At 36.0% G+C, this 23,146-nt stretch overlaps 2 protein-coding genes across 3 annotated transcripts; one reads left to right on the forward strand and one right to left on the reverse strand.

Moving 5' to 3' along the window:
- Positions 1-1,932: 1,932 nt before the first annotated feature.
- LOC110107288 (phytolongin Phyl1.1-like) lies at positions 1,933-2,987 on the forward strand. The gene has a single exon (XM_020837497.2). The coding sequence runs from the start codon at positions 2,168-2,170 to the stop codon at positions 2,765-2,767; it is 600 nt and encodes a 199-aa protein (XP_020693156.1). The 5' UTR covers positions 1,933-2,167; the 3' UTR covers positions 2,768-2,987.
- An 8,295-nt stretch (positions 2,988-11,282) lies between these two features.
- LOC110107284 (auxin response factor 7) lies at positions 11,283-18,730 on the reverse strand. Of its 2 annotated transcripts, XM_020837489.2 has the most exons (15): positions 17,535-18,730; positions 17,265-17,444; positions 16,469-16,587; positions 16,295-16,390; positions 16,100-16,156; positions 15,673-15,825; positions 15,450-15,534; positions 15,070-15,160; positions 14,764-14,928; positions 14,357-14,476; positions 14,148-14,223; positions 13,533-13,701; positions 12,675-13,168; positions 11,739-11,929; positions 11,283-11,665 (listed from the first exon to the last, which is right to left on the reverse strand). In XM_020837489.2, the coding sequence occupies exons 2-15, from the start codon at positions 17,311-17,313 to the stop codon at positions 11,545-11,547; spliced, it is 1,986 nt and encodes a 661-aa protein (XP_020693148.1). In that variant the 5' UTR covers positions 17,314-17,444; positions 17,535-18,730; the 3' UTR covers positions 11,283-11,544. The 2 variants fall into 2 exon arrangements, with proteins under 2 accessions (XP_020693148.1, XP_020693147.1); XM_020837488.2 differs by having other exon boundaries at positions 17,265-18,730.
- Between the last annotated feature and the right edge of the window lie 4,416 nt (positions 18,731-23,146).

Consider the following 23,146-nt stretch of genomic DNA (forward strand, 5'->3'; position numbering starts at 1 on the left):
TTGACCTGCATATTAATTGCATCGCCGTGCTTTGATTTCAGTTGTAGGCTTTGGTGACCTGCTGGGCTTTGTAAGCTCATTATATGTGGTTAAAATTTTCAGGTCCGAGCAAGGCAACTGGAATGGAGTTCGATCAGAATGTCAGACGAATCCTTTCACTATTGATATCTGGGGCATCACAATATAACTAATATATGTTGATATATCATGAAAAATTATCTTGATCGGGCCTGAATCTCGAGGCAAAAATCAAGTTGGAAACTTCAAAAATTAAATCGGAGATCATCTGAACTCCGATTTCAGCAAACTTATAGTTGAACTAAATGTCTCAAAAATACAAACCCAATGACGCCAAATTCGACTCAATCTTAGCCAAAACGAGTCCAAATAAACAACCCGAAGCATATTTGGAAGGTTCAAACCATAATTTGGATTGCCAAACAATTTCTAAATGTGACATGCTTATAATCGAATTGAGCGGCTCGACGAGATGAATCCAACGAGCCTAAGATCGTCAAATTCTAGTATTATTAAGACATTCAATTGTCTAGTAAACGATCCGTTATCAAGGGAATCAATATCGGTCGTCCATTCAAACCACTCACAATTTACTCTTGATCTTTCTCTTATTTAGTGGTCATGGCACTATAAAAAAAAACTATAAATAGACCCCTCCTTCATTTTAGGGGGGTTGAAGCAAGGAAGGAGGGACCAAGCAAGTAAGACAAGGAAAAAATAGAAACTTGAGTTCTCTTGCCACCAGACTCATCGTCCAGCGTCGGACTTCCACTCGGCAGCCGACCAACACCAGACTTCGTCCTAGCTGCCGACCGACGTTGTACTTCTGCCCGACCACCAATTGACACCAGAATTATGCCCGACCACCAACTAACATTGTAATTTTGCCCAGCCACCAACTGACATCGGACTTCAGCCCAGTCACCAACTAACACCAGGCTTTGTCCAGTTGTTAGATTTCTACCCATCACCAAATTTCTACTCGACGCTAGACTTCCACCTATCGCTGGACTTTAACTTGTCACCAGACTTTTGTCCATCGCCAGAATTCTACTCGACACCGGACTTTCGTCTTTCGTCGGACTCCCGCCTATCGTCAGACTTCTATCCATCGCTGGAATTCTACCCGACACATGACTTCAGCTCGTCATCAGACATCTACCAGATGTCATTGGACTTCTTCCTGTTGCTGAACTTTTGTCTGATTTTTACCCGACATCGGACTTCCGCACATCAACAGACCTTTCAACCTACTTCACCAAATAATAGTATTTCTGACCATTGTCACCCACCGACTACGGTCCTTTCGACCTCTGTCACCCGCTGACTATGATCATTCTGACCTCCGTCACTAGACAATGTTCTTTCTGACCTCCGTCGCTTACCGACTATGGTCCTTCCGACCAAACGAACATGTCAACAATGAGTTTTCCTATTTCCACCATGCAACTCACTTTATATGATGTATATTTGCTACATCAAGCTAAGACCTTCCCCGAATGAAGGGCCTTATTTTGTAATAAATTGCAAATACTAGTATATTCATTCAAATTGGGCTATGCCCTGTGATTTTCTCCTTTTTTTAAGGTGCTCCACGTAAAATATTGGTGTCTCTTATGAATGCTACACCCTCTCTCTTATATGATTGCGTGTTGAATCTTCGTACAAAGCTAAGATGTTAAATTTTACATTTCTCTGTTGCCGTGAATATTCCAAGACGCAATATATATATATATATATATATATATACTTTACCGTAGTCACTTGAGTAATTATAATTCATTAAGTAATTATAATTCAGTTAATTATTATAATTATAATTATTTAAAAATTAGCCTATTATTAATTAATTAATTTAAATTTAACAGAATTCTCCATGTCATAAAATCACATTAATGCCGAACTCCCGTCGTCCGATCGATTCCTCAGAAAATCCTAGAAAATCTCCCAGATGTCGATGGAAACATACCTTTCTCTCTTTCTCTCTTTCTCATCTTCATCGTGATCACCCAATCAGCCAAATTAGCTCCCACCCTTTTAATCGATCGATTACAAATCGCAATCCAATGCCTCGACATGAAGTTTCAATCTTTACCCTAATTTCCATTTCGATTAGCCAAATCCAATATCAAATTTAGAGTTTTTTCATATGGACTTCCCTATCGGAATTAGCATTCTTTTTTGCTCGATCTCGAAAGGGAGTCGAATCCTTTACTACCACAGCCTCGATCGCAACCTGGAATCCCTCGCCTTCGCCGCCCTACAAACTGCGCCACCTTTCCATTTCCGGTACTCCCATACCACCGGAGATCGAACCTTTGCTTTCCTCTTCGACGACGACGGGCACACCTACTTCTGTATCGCCGAACCCTCCCCAGATATCATCCGCTTCCTTGAGCTCGTGCGCGATGGCTTTCGCAATAGTGTCAACAAAGATCTCATCCCCGTTTTCCACGACTCGCCGTCATCGGCTTTGATGAAGACGGCCGAGGCTCCGTTGTTGAGCAGAAGCAGGAGCGATCACGAGGGCAGGGGGGCACCAGGAGAGATGTGGATCGAGATGGAGGTTGAGCCGGCGGGGCCGATGCCGCTTCAGAAGAGCTTGAGCGCTAGAAATCGGATGCAGCAGAATGGGCGGCGATTGTGGTGGCGGTATGTGAAGATTTTGGTTGCCATTGATTCGCTTCTCTGCTTGGTTTTGTTTGGGATTTGGTTGGCGGTGTGCCGAGGTTTTCAGTGTATTGTGTAAAGGAGCTTTTTTTTAGACGAGCTTGGTGAGAAGGTGAGAGTTTTTTTTTTATTATTTTTTTTTATTACTATTTTGTACATAGTCTGGCTTGCTATGCTCTGCAATAATGAGTCTGCACGTATCTTTAGAATTAGAGTAGTGAGGATAATGAGATAATGGTTTATGTTAATCTTCTTCACCCTCGTTTGATTGTTTTATGATATGAGTCTTTTTCCCTGTTTGATGAATTGCAAGTGATTAGGAGGAAGAGAGATGAAGTACAATAGGTTTTTGGGCATTTCAAATTCTTTTGGTGTTAACATTGAAAAAATTTTGAAGTTAGCATCGGTTGTGTTCTGATCTATGATGCATAGATACAGACACGACGTTGCGTTTACGACATGACACGGACACGGGACATCAATTATTGAAAATATAGGACACGAACACAGGTTGGACACAGTATTATAATTTTTATATTTTAAAAATAGTGTACAAAAATTGAATAAGTATAATTTTAAAAATTATTTAGAAATAAGACGTTATTTAACTAGAATTTGTGTTTAAAATGTTTAATATTAGGATGTCAAGAGTCGGGCGGTGATGCCGTTTATTAGTCATTGAGAGAAGAGTTGACAATGATGTCAAGAGTCAGGCATCGATATTATGCAGTAAATATTGAGCGTCAATGTTAAGAGAGTGTTTATCGTCGATGCCGTGAGGGCATTGGTCATCGATATTGAGAAGACGTTAGACAAAGATGAGATGTCAAGTTGTGGGTGTAAAAATTGCTAGCATCGAGCATCAATGTAAAGACAACGTCAAACTTTGATATGTGTATCATTTTGAAATGTTGATGTTGTAACAACGTCAGACGTCAATGTTAAAATGACATTGAGCATTGTTGTGAAATCAAGGTTGTAACCCACTAAAAAAAAGTTGTTAACCCACTAAAGAGAAATGAAAATGAGAATATTTAATAAATGGGGTATTAAGTGCGGGCGAGGCGGTTCATCTGGTATTATGGATAAAATATGTATGATGCGTGTGTCAAACACGTCCAATTTGTATTTAACATTTTTTTAAATTGGACACGTTTGCAGTATGTCTTACACGTGTCAGAGGAGTGTCGGATGAACGTCGTGTCGGATAGGTGTCGGACACTGCACGCCTCTTACGACTCTTTGAGAAGAAGTGTCGGTGCATCATAGGTTCTGATTCACCGAAATTTGAATGTGCAATTAGTAACAAAATTAAGGTTTGTAAAAGAATTTAAAGTTGATCAAGGAATAGGTGAGAAGAGGAACAGAGTAAATATATGAAGACAAGACGTAGGCTTATCTATTATTCTATTGGAATGAATGGAAAAGCTGGAATGGATGGAAAGAAGGGATTCATAAAGCAGATCTGAAATAATTGGAATTTAAGGCTATTGGTGTTGGTGATAGTTTGATCAAAGTGCTATTTCTTCACTTGTGAAAATCCTAAGAGATGTTAATTAGTTTTTAATTGTAGTGATCAAGATAGTGTTTGATTAAGTTATAAGTATTAATCTAATCTAAGTCAGAGATAGGTTCTTTGGTTTGAGATTAAGTAATTAAGATTCAACAAGGATTAAATGTTTAGTTCTTGGCAATTTATATATTTCATTTGACATTGGATAGGTTAACAAGGTCTGTATTTTTGTCTTGTCTAGAATCTCATATTATTAGATCCTTACCTTGCATGAAAACATGTTAAATCACGTAATGAGCAAATAGTCAAGTAAGTAATTAAAATCTTACAACTGAAATTAATGCAAGATAAAAGAGAACAATATGCTATAAATTATATAAAAAAAATATGCATCATGTATATACTGATTACATGTATCAATTTATATATTTATAATTCATCACATGTCAATCCATTACATCATCAGTCATACACTATCATTAACAGCCAATAATATTATGCTATTAACAATATTAGTATCATGATCAATAACATTAAATAGCATTAATTACAGTAGCTCCATCCATTTCTAAAAATGTGTACCTCTATAAAAAAAACCTTAGACCCCAGCCAGCCCTTGAATGCAAAATACTTCTCAATAGTGTGACTGAGGAGTCTATGAAAAGGAAAATAGATGGGATTATTTATTTTGTCTGCATCTTCTAATTTCTTTAACTTGAGTAGCTCCATCCTTTGCTTGATCATATTTTTTAAAGTCTTATCTATACAATCATTTCTAAAAGGACATATATTGTTTCCACTCTCCTTATTAATGAATGGATTTCTATGTTATTTTGATGTTTTGGGCTCGGTTGTAATCATCATCTTCTTTGCCTTCTCCTCCACTGAATAAGTAGTGTAACCATCCTATTTTTGGTATGACTATCATTTGAAGGCTTAATGTTTCTGAACCTATCTAAAAAATTTGAGAACCTATCTTCCTAGAGATACCTCATTATATTAAAAAATGGTTGAATACTAGCAACTTTGCTCGGAAGCTTCTCAATTGTCTTGATGGATGAAAGCTTTAGGAAGAAAACTATAGGGCCCTTGATGTTCTTAACTAGGAGTTTCATTTCATGCAGTTCTTGAAATTGATGATTGCACTTCATACGCAAGTTATGTTATCTTAAAATATAAATTTCTAATAATGTGAACTTTCTCCTCTTAGCCCTCACAAGATCACCCACTAGCATTTTCTTTAGTCCATTAGCAAATTTATCAATGAATATTTTTTAACTAAAAAAATATAGGCATAAATTTTTTGGGTAACTTAGCAAACCACTCAAAAACAAATCTTATCAGAGCAGACAAAAAAATTTAAGAAATCAAACATCACTTTCTCATACGTCAATAGATGACTCTGAAGTTGATCACATGCTATCTAAAATTGTATGGCTCATGAAAATGCTTAAAATGTGGTGGAACAAAACCATCAAGGTAAGAGACTACTCATACTTGTATGTATACAACCTCCCTTTCTTAACATGAGCATATGTGCAGTGATAACTATTTTGTAATTGAATATTTGAAGCACCTAAGGGGAGTCACATGTTGTGTAGGATGAAGTGGAGGAAAACTAATATACCTAGGAGGATGTACTCCAACCTGAATTTGCTCAATTTATTGGACCTTGCTATGTCCTGCTCTATCTCTCTTTAGTGTCTCTATCTACATAGTCATGATGGTCATAGTAGCCATCATATCAATAATATGTTGCTGCATCTAGGCTATGTGATTGTCTTTTTTCTTAATCCTATCTAATAACTCAAAGCGAGAAATACGTGGCTACTCATCTACATGATCATATTTTATCCCACCATAATTCAAGTAGCCCTAGGCAACATCTAGCCCACTTTAGATCCATGTGTTCCAACATAGAAGGGAATGATGCTTTACTTATTAGACTTTTTTGTGACTAGTTTTACTGGATTTACTTTTGAGTGATTTGTTGAGCTACCCAACAACACTTCTTATGTTTTCTGAGTTAGAAGAGTTGTTTATTAAGAGATTCGCCGGTGGCTAGAGAAAAGTGTCAACTAGTGATCTTGTGATGGCTAGGAGGAGAGAGTCCAAGTCATTAGAAGATTACATTTTGAGGTGCTCTATTTTGAGTATGAAGTGCGAGCCTCAACTTCAGGAATAACATGTGGTAGATCTTCTACTAAAATAATATTAAGGACCATGTAACTTTTATCTATCAAAATATTTGAGAAGTTTGTCAACAAAGCAAAGAGTATTTAGAATGATGAGGTATTTCTAGTACTACCTAGACTAGATGGGTCCTCAGGTTCTTCAAATAGATTCAAGAAGGTTGAGCTGAGAAGCAAAGAACATGATGGTTATTGTTTAGTCCTCACCTCCAAAACAGCCCAAAAAGTCATTCACTCCTAAGGAGAATGGTAACTATGTATATCCTTTTAGAAAAAATTGTATGGGTAAGATCTTTAAAAACTGATGAAGCAAATGGAGTTATCCAAGCCAAAGAAATCAGAAAGGCAGACAATATAGCTGATCCCCTAGCTTCAAGAAGCTAACAAGCAAATTAAATTTAAGGAATGTGGATTAAAGAGAACTATTAAGCTGAAAACCAAGCATAATTTTTTCTATTTCAACATAATTTTTCACTATTCTTAGTGAAATTACGCGTCTGGACAATCAATAAATCTTGAAGATGATTCTAGGTTCATCATGAAGACGACTCGAGTTGATCGAATTCAAAGTTATGCCCTAAGTGAGTCTTTCATTTACTTCTCTTGGTTCCTCACCATAGTGCAACCTAACTATTGCAGTATCCTTGAGGGAGACAGCTTTGCAGCGTCAAAAACATTGCTCTTTTTTGTACCTCAATCCAGCCTGCATATTTCTGGACTCCTCCCATAATGACTTTTTTTTCCCTTAATGAATAAAAATTGATCTCAAATTTTGTATTAGAATATCAAACAGTATAGATGCAAGGTGAGCACAGACAAAATCAAATATATATGGTATGCAACTCTACTTAGTTTTTGTTTGGGACGGTTTTCTTATTCCTTCTCAAAGCATTTTTTTAGTACAAAAATTTTCTTTTTTTATTAGAAAGTTGCTTTAAAAAGCAGCATGTCTCAAACGAAGCATTGGAGCAGCTTTTTTGCTGCTTCTTAAAATAACTTTTTAGTACAAAATTTTTATTTTTTATTCTAAAAAGTTGTTTTGATAGGCAATAAGAAAGCCGTCCCAAACAAGGCCTTAATCTATTGCTTGGAAGCTTTGATTATTAATTAAGAGGTCTTGGATTTGAATCTTGTGTATATGATATGTGTGAGTTTGTCTTAATTAGCCTAAATGTCCCTAAAATAATTATAGATGATGCCTAAAAAGCTCTTTGGTGCCTTTTTAAGGTTTTGTTTAGGATAATTTTCTTACTGATTTTTACAACTTTTAGGCACAAAAATTTCTTAGAAACATCGTAAAAATAGTAGTCAAAAGCTATTCCTGATGGATTTTTTTTTTCTTATGGCTTTACTATAGAAAGTGAAATGAAATTTGCCAATGGGCTTTATTGCGGATCTGAAGCCATTGTGTTGAAACTAGGGGTGTCAATTTCAGGTCATGGGTCGGGTTCGGGTCGAACCTGGAACAGACTCGGGTTCAAATGAGTCGACCTCAAACAGTCGACCCTAACACGACCCGGGTAGATAAACGGGTCGGAAATTCAAACCCGGACCCGACCCGGGGGGTTGCCGGGTTGACCCGACCCGACACGGGACTTAGCACACATACACTTGGGGATATCTATAAAATTCATACTGACACAAAAACCTGTTTTGAAATCGGATTGGGTCCAACTTGAATTTTCCAGGTCGGGTCCGAATCAGATTTTTGTGTCGTGTCAAATATTGACTCCATGTCGGGTCCGGATCGAATTTTTGTGTCATGTCAAATATTGACACCCCTAGTTGAAACTTCCGCATTTTCTTTGACTTCCTCCTACCAAAACTGCCAGCATTAGAGCCAGACCTTATGTCTCCGTATCGAGTAGAGAGCTTTTGAGAAGCTCTGCTTCTGTAATTTTCCAATATTATTGTATTCTGAATGCAAGTTTTCTCTCAGTAATAAACTTTGAATATAAGATATTTGAAGAATGAAACATTTTTCTGCACAATTTTTATGAAGAAATCAGCGTATAATTTGCCTCTATATTGCATGCCGTAGCTGTGAAAACTATATACACTCATCTTGAGAGGGTATAAATTTTTTGTATACTGTCATGATGGGTTTTATAATCTTTGAATTAGCTTTTAGATTAGTGAAATTTATGAGGATATGTATAATTAATCAGGATACATATCACCCATTTTAAAGCTAATCTGAAGGCTATAAAATATGTTATCATGAAAAAGAAAAAAAATTATTGGAAAGATAATTGGTATGGGTTGCTATCGAACCATCGCCTTCGGCTTACTTCTTAGTTTGACCCCAACTCAACCGTGTTGATCGAGCCATGATAAGATCATGTGATCAATTTTTGATAATCACTCATTCATGTAAATTTCATTTGGAACGGTTTATTATTATTTTTTAAAGCAATTTTTTAGTACAAAATTTTTTTACTCAAAAATTTTTTATATAAAATAAATATTTTAAAATAAGTTGTCTCAAACGACCACTACATTAAGCGGGAAAAAATATTTTGTGATATTTTGTGTGGACATCGATCGCCGTCTATAGACGAATCAAAACGCATCATGTCACGGTATAAATGCTCAATATAACATTTATTAAATTTGAATTTACTTTAGAATAAGAATTTAGAGCATGTCTGTAGGGATTTTTATTAAATTTGATTTTGCTAAGTATTACGTAATTCTCAGATAAATTTTTACCAATTAAATGACTAATCAATTTATTTTAAAATAAAATTCAATTAAATCTTACTGATCTAAATCGAAATCTAATTTTTCCCTAGTAAAGTAAATTAATTAAATATATATAATTACCATTTTAGCTAATTAATTTATGGTATTATTATGATTAATTTAATGATCATAATTACATCTCGCATTAATTAGAAATAATAAATGCTCAATATAACATTTATAAATTTGATAATAGTTTACACTAAATTTATTTTTTAATAATTAATATAATTAACATCAATGACATTTTAATAATTTAAAATCCCTACAAACATGCTCTAAAACATATTGAAACCTAATTTTGAGATGTTTTCATAATGTCATAAAATAATTAATCTATTTTTTCAAAATGAAAAAAAAAAAAGATGTAAACATATTTCACTTATTTTAGATAAAATAAAATATAGTGAAATATTAATCTAACTTTTTGTTTCACTTTAGCTTTCGTAATGCCATATAATTAAAATTTTCATATTATTTTATTTATATATTTCAATGTGCGAATGTTAGATCTAGAAAAATTGAGAAATTATTATGTGTGAAGACCGGAACGGAAATCGTTAACTTTGTTTCTATGAACAGTAAAAGTACAATAAACTATATTTTTACTGAAATAAAATCGAACAATTCTCTGTGTCTAATCTACAGGTGACCTGACGTAGCTCTACATCCAGACGACAATAACATGCCGCCACGTGCTCTTACTCATTACCGCACGTCCCGACGACCTGACTCGGACCGGAAACCAGGACTGCTATGTTCGCGTATTTCTCGGTATTGCTCGATATTGTTAGGTATTACTCGGTATTGCTTGGCAATAACGAGAAATACGGCTCTGTGAAGATCAATACCAAGCAATACCGAGTAATACCTAGCAAAACTCTGTATTGCTCGGTATTGGTCTTCACAGAGCGGTATTTCTCGTTATTGCCGAGCAAAATCAACCAATACATAGCAATACCGAGTAATACCGAGCAATACGCGAACATAGCAATCCTGAGTCCATTCCGGGTCGGTTTGTCGGGCCGCGCGGTAAATAGTGAGGACTCGTAGCACTATTTTACTAGTCGTCCGAACCTAGAGCTACATCAAGTGACCGGACCAAATAAAAATTCCCAATCTATGCACATAACAAACTCTAAAAAAAAAACCATAATAAAATAAGCTATAGATTTGTTTATGATTCCTTTTTATGTATGTGTACCTTTGAACTTATTAGAATTGATCCTCAAATCACATAATTTGGGATCCGATGTTCGATTTGTATTTCAATTTCAGTTCAAAATCAAACATTAAATTCAATTCTGATGATTGGAATTAACTAGTTTTTTTTTTTCCAAAAGCACAATAATTTAAGAAAAAATAAGCTCAATCATCTAAAGTAAATTAATTGAAATCAAATAACTTTAAGCTTCCGATTATGATAGAGAGAATTTAAATCCAATGAGATAATTATCCTCAAGTGAATCTTACTAATACCCCTCCCTAATCATAACACATCACTTTATATAAATTTATGAATAAAATGAAACCATAAAAGTTGCCATCTGACACTTTATGTGAAGCCCTTTCATGCAAATAAATCTCTTTACTTCTTATATAAATTATTTCATAAAAGTCTCCTAAAAATAAAATACTTCATCTAAATAGGAAAAATACCATATCCTAATAAAAATGCATTATTTTTAATTAAAATATTTGTTCATAATGAGAACTAACTCCAATATAAAATATCCTAGATACATAAATGAGTCTAGCCAAGCTCAAGTCATTCTTGACTCGAGAGCTTGACTACTAATTGAGTTTGAGCTTAACCTCAAACTTGATTCCGCGAGTTCCAATCTGCTAACAAACCGGCTCATTTATTATGAAAAAGAAAAAAAATATTAATGATTCAAATAATAATTATAATACAATAATATAAAGAATAAGAAATTATAATATGCATAATAATAAATCACTTGCAATATCTTAAACCCCTTAATACTAAATGTGTTTGAGTGTATTTTACATTAATATTTTCGTGCTTGGCTCAAACTCATCGAATTTGACTGACGAGTCATTTATCAAGCCGAGCCTAAATCAGGTACGCTCGCCCCTAATCTTAAATACAATCTTCTCATACATTTTTTTCAAGCAGGAGGTAAATAAATAAATAATTTCACAAACCCAACAAAAATTAAATTACAAAACTTATTTACAATAATCCCACATCAGATACTTATCTAAATCCAATCCTTCTCACTGTATAACAAGTCAAACTAAAACAGCAATCCGAAAGCCAATTACATCAAAAGACCCCATCATTGGATGCCTATGTAGAATAGTATCGACGAGAAAAGGATCCTATCTATATACGAAAGCAAAACAGTGCTACATTACCTGACGAAGAAGAGCCACAACAGGTCAGTCATCAGAGGGGCCAATGGCCTGGGGCAAGGGCTTCTTCAGCATTGACTTGGGAGACAATCGCTTTGCCTCCTCGCATGTGTAGATGTAGATCTTCTTCACCATGCTACAGAACTCACTGCAATTGCATCAAAATTATGTTTAGTATGAGTTCAAAATCGTTGTCGAGCTTAAAAGAGCGGTCTACTTACGGCCAAGGGTCGTCGCCGACCATCATCATGTCATCCTCATCATCAGTGTAGACAACCTGCCATTTCTTGGATTCCCCAACAAGTTCTCCTTGGATGCTGAACATCTCCTCCAGCTTCCTAAGGAGGTCCTCATACCCCTCTAGCCTTGTTAAGTCCACTGCCCTCCCAACCGCCATGCCTAGCTTGTGCACCTATACATACATAATAATGAATATCAATAAATTACATCACAATCACTCCATAATTAATATTTTATGGATAACAAAACTTGGGCTAGATAAATATGTCAATACTCAAATTCATTTTTTCGTAATAATCACCCAATCATATGAGTAATTATTCTGTGCAGACAACGAACGTTGTACAGAGCACAAAAAAAATGCACCACGTCACTCGGTACCGAGTGACGGTACTACTCGGTGTTGTAGCTTGGTACCGCTCAGTACCAGGTGACGTGACGCATTTTCATCATATAAGAGTTTAACACATCTGCCATCCCCCTCAAACAAGGATTTACTATTAAATATCCTGTACCAAAATCTATAAGTCAAGCATATGAAGATGTGCATATTGAGACATTCACTCTTGAACTTTACTCAACTATGGTTAGATGGCAACTAAGACTCATAGGAGTTACAAACAACATAAAAACTTAATCACTATCCTGTTCTGGTACCACTTATTACAGAGGTTTAACCAAAAGAGAATCAAATGTAATCTAAATACACTAGTAATAAAATAGCTTTTAATTAAAAAATTTAAGCTTATCAACTACTTTGTATTTTTGCATCAACATCACATGCCTTGACAAGACCTTAGTGTGATCACCTGGTTCCACTTAGCCACTAATAAGAGTAAATAGCCCTTCATTCACAATTGCTCATGCAAGAGAAGCGTTAATCAGGAAAGAAATGATCGATTAGTATAAACAAAAACCTTGGTGCAGCTACGAGTTTGCCTGCTCTGAGATTCCTGGGGTGATCTGAGGCAGGAATTTTCAGGCTCACTGCTTAGCTCAGGGGCGTCGGACAGGTTTATGTTCGAGGGATGGGAATGCTGTTCAGAATCAACACCCAGATGATCATGGTCATCCTTGACAACATCAGTGATAGCAGCCATTGATGAGGCCTCTTCAGCAACAGTAGAAGATTCAATCAGCTGGATCCCGAATAACATGAAGCCGCTACTTGGCTCCTGTTTCTTTTCAGATGGTTGATCAACGTTCACAGTGGTGGTATAAAATGATTCTGATTGAGTTTCAGGCCTGGTTGACCAGCATAGAGTGTTTTTGGTTGCTGGTTGTCCAATGTTGCTGTTGATAGATGATGGAAAGAGAGTTGAGGGACAGGGCAGCGAAAATGATTCATGTCCTCGTGGTAAGCCTGTGAAGGGGAGGCTCTGGTTGGTCTCAGACTGGGATTTCCATGGACCTATATGGAAAAAGGTAAGGTGAGAGAAAACAGAAGTATAATTTACCATAATTCCTAAAAGCAGAAATCAATAGAAACAGGTTCTTGATGATCGCAAATCACAAATCTTTTTCCAAACATAGATCTGGTTCAAGATTTAACAGAACATCACCAATAGTGAAGAAAGTTTTGGTATGTTTGTATAACAATTTTCAACAATTTAACAAAAAAGACCAACGACACTAATCTCAAGCTTATTAGCCTAAAAAATCTATCAGCATAAATTAGTTCAAACAAGAAAAAAAAAAAAACAAATTTGCAATTAAAAAAACTTTATGGATTCATTATGAGGAACACTTCAAGTAATTTAAAGACAACTCCATACCAAGCACAGAAGAAAACTCTTGAGCCGCAGAAGATGAAAGTGGTGGCCTTGCTCGTTTACATCGGACCATTGTCTGAGAAGTGAGCGGAGGAGCTACAACTATAGGTTCTAATTCCCATGGAGAAACACAGTCAGGTCGTGGGATAGAAGAAGGTTCATCCCATTGGATCTGTGAAATAACACATGCGGTAAGTTTGGAGAATAAAATCAAAGGTAATAAAATAAGCATTCCATCAGGGAAATCAGAGGTAAAATAAAACTCCTGGCAGGATATATGCTAGTTCAATTGCATAATCAGGTAAAAAATTTCATGGAGTTGTTATAGAGATGAGCCTAATAACATTATATTTGCAAACTCAATCTCTTACTAATCTCCTGATCAGAGCATTAATACATAAAAGCAGTGCGGTCTAGACATCTGTAGCACACAAATCCTTCTAATTGTCCTAATTTGACTAAAAACACCAGGTAACTAAAATAGTAAAATGTAAGAAATCCAACCCCAAAAAAACTTCAAGAGCTCAGTATACAAAAAAACAAGGCAGTCAGCCATATAGCGAAGTTTGCAATAAGTAGATAAAAATTTTGAAAGTAGGAAAAACAGAAATGGATCACCTTTAACGATCTCCAAACTGAATCTGGCCAACTAGAAGAAGCTTTTTCTCTTATACCAATTATTGTACCACTGAACCTGTTTCAGGATGAAAAAATAATTATACATATATATAATAAGAGCCACATGATCGAGTAGACATTATGTGAGACGACATGGTATAACATCTAATAGTGCTATTGTTTGTAAATCCATAAGTTCTATTGAATACCGTCTTTCGGGAGCTTCATCACCCTCAAATCTCATCTTAAACCTCATCCCAACTGACAGATTTTGACTTCTCGCTTCCAGGTACTTGTTTACGCTTATGATAAACTGTGAACGGCTTGCTCTGTAGCAACAAATTACTGATTAAAAAAATGATGCCCCAATTTTCAGAAGATAAATTTGTGATTGATCTAAGAATGGTGACAAACTCCGCTTGAAAAAAAAAAAAATTCAAAGAATGGTTAATTGGTTATCTAGTGCTCAGTATCAATGAATTCAGGGAAAACGTCCTAAGTGTAGAACAACCATAAATCTATGAAATTCTTTAAATAGGTGGAAAATTTAATTAGCAAATACAAACAGTAATCTTTTCAGACATTCCCCAGTTAAATAGAATTTGAAAAAACCGACCTTGGCTTATAGAAGACAGAAAAAAGCGATCCAGTAGACACAGCATGTGATGCAGTTGCAAGGACTCCAAGATGCATGCTGTGACTCGATATAACAGATGATGGCATGTTATTTACCTGCCTCATAAGACGTCTTACACCAACATACAACTCACCATTCTCACCTCTGCCATAAATAAAAGACGGTCATTGATAAGAACTTAACATGAATCATTTCCATAAAAAGGCTACCAAGCCAATCCATTGATGAGATAATTTTGGAGAAACAAAATGCATAACATAGGTTAGGACAACTCAAAATACTTACCGAATAAAGATAAATGCATCACCAGCAACCAATTTCTTTGAGCTCACAAAAACACTCCATCCAGTGGTAAGCAAATGCCTCCTAGGTTGTCCTATAAGAATGAATAAGTAATTAAGAAAACAATGATAATTTATTTTTTCCCAATTCTACAATTATACCAATGAACTGTGCCAAGTTCACAAGAACTAAAGAAGCAATACTTTGTACATAAAAAAATTCTTCACAAAAAACTACCGATAACAAAGAAGAGAAGGTGAAGTTTAATTGGCTATAGCTATTCTCTTAAATCTACACATAATCAATCTTTTTAAAACTCATAATGTGCAATTACAAGGAAATACTTAATACTAACATAAAATGAAAAGTAAAACATAATAAACCTCTAAAAATGTGACGGAAATGCCATTCATTGCCATGTAGATCTTTGGCAACCAACTCTTGCCATGGTGGATGCTGCGACATATCCTTAATAAAAGAAAAAAAAAACACTGATTAACAGGAGATTGCAACAAAATTTCGATAGGTAAAAGGTTACAGATTTCACGCCCTTGTGGATTATGCTATGATAATTGTTGACGCATAAATTTAGAAGTTACAACTCACCAATGGAGGTAGGCATTCATCTGCATGTCTCCTAAGAACTGAAAATCCACCATGGGTGCTTGTATCTGAAGCTGTAAGCATTTTACAAAAGGAATGAACCATACAGCATTCAGGTTCTGGCAGGGGAGGGTCTGGACTGGTCACTTCACTTTGCTAATAAATTAAACAAATATTATTAAAATAAAGAAAACCAAAATAAACAGAACAATGCGATGGAGAAAAGGCTAATAAAATAATCTTAAACATGAACACAAGACCAATGGAGTGAACTTTGTCAAGTCGAGCATATAGAAAAACAACCGAATGGGGATTGCAAAGGTTGGTAATATAGGAAGTTGGGAAAAACATCATTGAACATTTCCAAGGAAAATAATTATCTCGAATTCTTCTGACAAATGACCAACAATACAGTGGTACAGATACTCACATCAGGTTCTGGTTGCAAAGTAATTTGTGCATAAACCTCATCAGTATCAGGCTCGGCCTGCATAAAAAAGAGATACCAATGTGTAATTCCTTAAATAATACCAAACAAACAAGTTAATTGTGGAGTTGTATAACCATCAGAAAAAGAACATGCGGAAAGATCTTCACATTTCAAAGAGTAAAGAGTAGAGCTTACTCGAAGTTCAACATTCACCACTCTGCAAAGGATCTTCGAAGGAAGATCAAAAAAAGGCATCTGTTGGTCAAGTCCTTGATCAGTTGAGGCCTCGAGCTACAGAAAAAAACAAAGAAATGACTGGTAAACGTTTTTGAAGTCAAAACGATAATGTAAAAGAAATAACATGAATACCTGCTCCATATGACCTTGAGGAAAGTAATAGACTAGCTCCTTTTGACGAGGTAGCGTAACCAGTGGCCCTGCACAAGCATGCCAGAGCTCCTTGTACAACAGATTCCCATGGAGTGTAGCTGAAAAAAAGAGCCCATTTTTACAATAGCAATCATAAATTCAAACAAAAGTAACAGTTCGTCAGGAAAAACCCATTCAAATATGAAAAAGTTGCAGAACACCTTCCAGTCCACTTAAATGACACGGCGATTAGTAGAAAACGGGTCATCAGGATTATAATCAACTTTATAAAAGGCCATCAGTTTCAGGAGAAAACAAGAAACAAGAAAGAAGCAGACCATTAATGGAAATAAAAAAAAGGCAGCGCAAATTAAGAGAGAGGCAATGGGAACATATTATATACAGCAATGAAGTGAACCACCAAATCCAATATTTTCATTTAAAAGAAGTTGAAGGCAAAGAAACAGCTTAAAACAAGAAAAGCTAACAAACTTCAGGCGGAAATGGGGAACAAACATCATATAAAGCATGAATAGACGAAGATGAAAATGAACCTGTGACAAAACACACTTTTCTCTGTTAACAATTTCAGCAGATAAAGTACGAAGTGATAAGAAAAGGTAAACGAAATCGTAAACCTTCTTCGCACATGTACATAAGTAACACATGCATAAATTCTTTAAACATGCTATAATAAAAGGCAGTGAGCCGTTACTGCTGATGAAGAAAAAAATGCAGAATTTATATCCAAGAAGCCAAAAGTAGAAGACAAAAAAATTGGCCGTCAATTACAAACCTGAACCAAGCACCTCGCTTGCTGAACGAGTGGGAGGAGCAAGAGCCATGAGAGTTCCGTATAATCCCCTTGAGAAGCTCGACCACTTCCAGGCAGAATCAAAAGCAAAATGAACAAAAGGAAACACGGCTCACTGAGCCTTGGCTATCACTTAAAATCTCATTTACTTTTCAACCAAGACTGCATAAAAAGAACTAGTGAAATGAGGAGGCCGGCCCGTTAAAAGCAGCTATAAATTCTCATAAACAGACATTAATTTCGCCGCACTACCAGTGAGGAAACAGCACAGCCATCCCCGAATTAGTCATCACAGCCGCCAATAGATGCATCAATCATTTATGAAAAGACAGAAAGGAAAAGGCAAAAACCCTAGAGACGTCCGCCTCTTCCGTTATGATGCTTTTAAAACTGAAGTAGCTCAATGTTTGGCCCTAAAGCAGTGCTCAAAAGCGCCTCCTAACGAGTTCCGAATAGATTACTTTCCCCACTCCGGCTAACATAAAAATCTTCCAGTGTATGGAAACCACGAAAGGCAGAGATCAAACTTCAGAAATGCAGATCTAAGTAGAAAGAGACCAGTATAACACGGTAATTCGCCAAGAAATTCACCAATAACCAACAAAAACTCAATGATTCAACGATTCCAGCAGAAAGAGCCTTCCAAATACACTCCCTACCCACAATTCCAACCAATCGCCTCAAAGAGAGACCCGAATCCCTTCGTTCACATCATAAAATACCTTATTCTCGCGCAAAACAGCCAATTCACCCAGAATAGCAAGAACGGCAGCAATCTCAACCCATCAGGAATGTTACTTCCAAAAGCTAAAATCCCACAAGCAAATCAATGAGCCACTGCTCCTGATGGTTCCAACAACGAGATCACCCCCGATCTCCCAATTGCCGCTTAAAAACACAACTTTCCTGCCCTTATCCCGCACGCTTCACCGCGCCTCCGCTTCTCAACGCCTAATTCCAAATCAGAAGCGTCACAACCCACCATTACCAAGCCCATAAACTTCTTCCATGTCCCAAGATTCCGCCGAATCGGCCGACCAACAAAAACCCAAATCAAGGCAAGAAGGTCACAGAGAACAGGAAGGAGGGAGAGAGAGAGAGAGAGAGAGCGCGCGCACTAGAGTCGCTGCGTGCTACTACGCTGCCACTTCTGTGAGTCCTGTGTGACCGCCTGTTTCACTTTCCCGGCTTTCCACTGCGTGCGAGATCTCGCGGTATTTTCTAGTCGTTTGCTCTCCGCTGCGCTGCTCCTTAGCACAACAGACCTCCTCGCCAACTCACTCCATGGACGCTACCGATCTGTCGCTTTGCACCGGCTCAGCTTACCGCCGCGCTGGTTCAACTTTACCCTGCTGTTCACAATGCTCACCGGAACATGACGATCATGACGCGCCAATCTCAGCCGCCCTCGACTCAGCCCATTCTCCCGAATTGCCTGCAGGCCGCCCAAAATCATGAGAGATTTGCAATATCTAATGTATTTCAATAATGAATTAGTCTGACATATCGCTGTTATCTATTTTGATAAGTTTGTAATTTTGAATATATATATATATATATATATATATAAAGAGACAATTTTTACATATCTATACTATTTATATTTTATATTATTATATAAATGTGATTTGGGATTCCTCTCAAATATAATCTTAATCTTTCATTTTATTTATCAAAGATAAATTCAAATCATTCATTTTATTTGCACATTAAGTTAATTTTTTTAACTTTATTTATTTAATTAAATCCATGACATTTTAATTGCATTTAAGTAGAGCTAATTATTAGAATGCTAAATATTTTAATCATAATTATTTGATTATTTTTTTATTTAAATACAATTAATTATATTATGTATTTACATTATATGTTTAATTTATACTTATTGGAGAAATTAATATCATAATTCATTAATTAATATTCATTCAATAATAATTGTTAAAAATTCATAATATTAATAATTAATGATAAAAAATTTAAAGTATAAGTTTTAATTAATTATTTTATTAAAGAATTTTTACATCTATACTACTATTATAAAAGACATTTGAGTTTTACTCCCAAATAAAATCTTAGCCTTTCATTTTTATTATTCAAATAGAATCGTAGCTTTTGATTTTATTATCTTATCATGATTAATTGATAATTTTAAAAATAATATATATATTTTTACTTGTCATATGAGAAAATTTTTCATTTAAGCAAATAAATGAAGATATCATTTAAATTCTTTAATGCTTCTTAGTATTCCTTTATATTAATTAAATAATCATTTATACTCTGGTATTCGTATTCCCTACTCTTTCTAAACTAAGTCTAAACCGTAAAAATAAAAATGACAAAATCTTGACCATGCATTCCATCGCAACCCTTAGGATTCCTACATGCACCCTTCCTATTTCTCATATTGATATTATTCGCACACTGAAAATTATTGCTAACTCCTTCTCGCTTACAAAGTCCCTCATAAGAGATGAACCAAGCATCTCGTTCCCAATAATTATTTTATATCAGCCTTCATGTTGCAATTATCTAGCCCTCACTCCATCGTGTCACATCACCTCACATAAACTCTCCATACAACATTATTGTTGTTGCTTTAGTCATTTTCTAACACTGGATTATTATTTAGCATAAAATTTAATATACCTTCCTAATGTTGAATTATGCAACTATCATATTTCTGCTTTCTCCTATTCTTTTTTATCCATTTCTTCATTTTTCTAATATGATTTCTCTCTGAGATTATTAACAATTGCTCCTCCCGCTTGTTCCTTGTTGACCTTATTTTTGTCATAACTATTGGGTCAAAGGGTTTGACTTGGTCAAATTGATCAAGCCGAGCCCCAAGACCCCTTCTATTGCATTCAATGGGTCAAACAAAGTCTGTTGAGCCCTAACCTAGGCCCTGGGTCATCCTAGTTAATTTTATAATATTCAAATTATATAATATTCAAATTATATTTTCTGATTAATTAAAATGTTTTAAAATAACTTTAATTTTTTTAATTTTCAGGTCCGAGCAAGGCAAACTAGAATGGAGTTCGATCAGAAAAATGTCAGACGAATCTTTCACTATTTGATTCTGGGGCATCACGAGGTAGAAGCTCTGCTCGAGTCTCGCTGCATTATCTGAGCAACAAAAAGCGTAAGCAAACTTGTGACAGCGTGTCCAGCACCGGCCACTGGGCTTACTCCCCACTTGTGCTTGCCTGGACTGGAACTTGCCTGTCAGCAGTCTGGGTCTTGGGCTTGATCCATACATAAAAATCTAGAAAAAATTCCGGGAAAACTGTTTCACAAAAATAACACAATAAAAAGCCAAAACAAAACTAAAACTACACAAGACTGACTCACTACAGATCACTTCCTATAGCTCTGTTGTCAGATCCAACCACTAGAATTGTCACGACGCGCCGGACCCGATCCGGACGGATCCCGCTCGCACCGTTGTCGCCGACACAGAAACGAACAAACTGACTGACCAGGATCTGGCTTCTGAATTTGCTTACTGAACTAAATCTTTCTTAAATTATTTCACTCAAAAAAACCAACACAAAGAACAGACCAGAGCTACTATGAACTTCAATGCAAGCGGAACAAATAATCTATATTTTTTTTTCTTTCCCAAAAACAATCATCTACAAATACGGTACATTGCTAACAGAAGAAAAAGCCATGACCGTACAAAAATCCAAAAGTACAAAAGGACCTTATTCACAGATCGGACTCTGAACTCTAGTCCTGGACTTCCTTCCCTTCCCAGAACCTGAAAACCACCAAAATGAGAGTGAGCTCAACAGCTCAGGCAAAAGCAGACAAACCTCCAAATCCAAAACTTCCCCAGAATCCAAACCAAAACACACCAGACCCAAATTTTCCAATTAGAAACCAAAATAGAATCAGACAGATATCGGAATCTTCGTTACAGAAATCATAGTCGGACAGTTCATTAACAAATAGATCAAATCAAGAACAGATACGGACATATTCAAACCAAAATCAATCGGAACTGAAACAGACATATATCAAATCAGAAAGTTGAAATCAGAACGGAAACAAGATCAGAAACAAACAGATAATCAGATATATAACTAATAGCTAAATTTCCCTGAACACTGAACTGAATCTCACGGGAATTCCAGACCCCTTATTCTCCTTTGTGCTCACGGCACCAGAAACAGATGTGCTTATCGCCACCAGAATACATATATAGTGCTTATAGCACCTAAAAGATTTCCTCGGATCGGAACAGAACAGAAATTCAGATTTGAGCTCATTTTCAGATTCCCAGACACTAACTGAAATCTTCATAGGATCCAGGCCCTTTATTAACTCCCTTTGTATAGGCATATACAAATAGCATATCAATCAAAGAAATCCGGGAACAAATCAGAAATCAGACAAAAATCAGGCAGCACAACGGAGTAGTATACGAAATTTACACAATATTTTTCTGAAAATTACATTACCCAAATTCGTACATTAATGTAGATATAACAATTTTCAGACTTTATTCTACGACAGATACGATTTCAATTACACAGAAAAATCCAGTCGACTAAAAACTCCGTTTCGAAGATCAAAAATACCTGGACAAAAATTCTTCCAAAATATAGTCCAAAAAACTGCACACCCGGCACGACAACCAATATACAAAAAAGTTTTACGCGGATTAAAACTGAACCAATCAAAAGATACGGACGAACAATCGCTAAACAGAAAACAAAATTTCGGACAGAAAATACCGGCCAAACACACGGGTTCTTGAAAATGAGAAGGCGGAAAATTGTGCCTGTACCTTGCGTACTTTCAATTTCCTGAACAATCTCGTCGGAACGGAAAAACAGCTCCGCGTCGCCCGGAAAATCCAACTTACCAAAAATTTCCTCGACTTTCTCTCTCCCTCAAAAAGATATTTTTCATTTTTTTTTAAATTTTCTCTCTCTTCCCCCAAAAACGACTGATTTCAGTTTTATAATACTCAGATCGGCCCGGCCGATCGCAGAATCGTCCAAGGACCAATCAACCAAATTTGATCGTCCTGGGACGGTCCCAGGACTATCCTCCGGCCGATATTTTGAACAGTGCACATCGGCCTGGCCGATGCCTACAGAAAACACCTGGACAAATCTGGTCAAAATTCTGGAAGCAAATTCTCAAGATCGTCCCGGCGGATCCAGATCGTCTGGACGATCCTGGAGCAGATTTCTATTACATTTTGATGGTAGATCTTTCACAGGATCCTTTTTCCATCGACTCAATTTGAGTTGTTGATTCATTTTTGGACAGCGATCAGGACAGTATCGCTATGTCCATGATACGATGCGTTAATAGGTCGCTTGATCTAAGTATCAACCAAACCAGAATTAAGCCTAACTGGTGTCTCATTTCAAACAGGATTAGACCGATTAAGAGATTTCCATCCACGGGTGATTCCACTGTCGGTTCGAAACCACGCAAATATAGACGGGCCAGCAACATGTGCTGAAGTGGTTAAGTGAAACCGCTGCTGCCGCACGCCAGTTGAATCTTACAATGATTGGCCACCAAGGTCGCAATCTTAGGCATTAAATGCCTTCCTGCCAACCTGTTGCAGGTTTGATCAAAATCGAAAGGCGCCATTGTGGCATCTCGCTAATGGCGCGCACACCTTTTAAAATTGATTTAAAATTAACAATTTTAAATATAAAAATTATTATAAAATTTATTTATTATATTCAAAATAAGTTTAATATATCATAATTTTAGAGAAAATTTATTTCCTACTATGTAATAAATTAAAATTATTCGATATATTATAATAATATTTTAATAAGTTATTTAAATATTATTAAATTTGTTTTAAATAAATTAAATATTTT

The sequence above is a fragment of the Dendrobium catenatum genome, unplaced genomic scaffold, assembly GCF_001605985.2.
Source record: "Dendrobium catenatum unplaced genomic scaffold, ASM160598v2 fragScaff_scaffold_129, whole genome shotgun sequence".
NCBI classification, from domain to species: Eukaryota; Viridiplantae; Streptophyta; class Magnoliopsida; order Asparagales; family Orchidaceae; genus Dendrobium; species Dendrobium catenatum.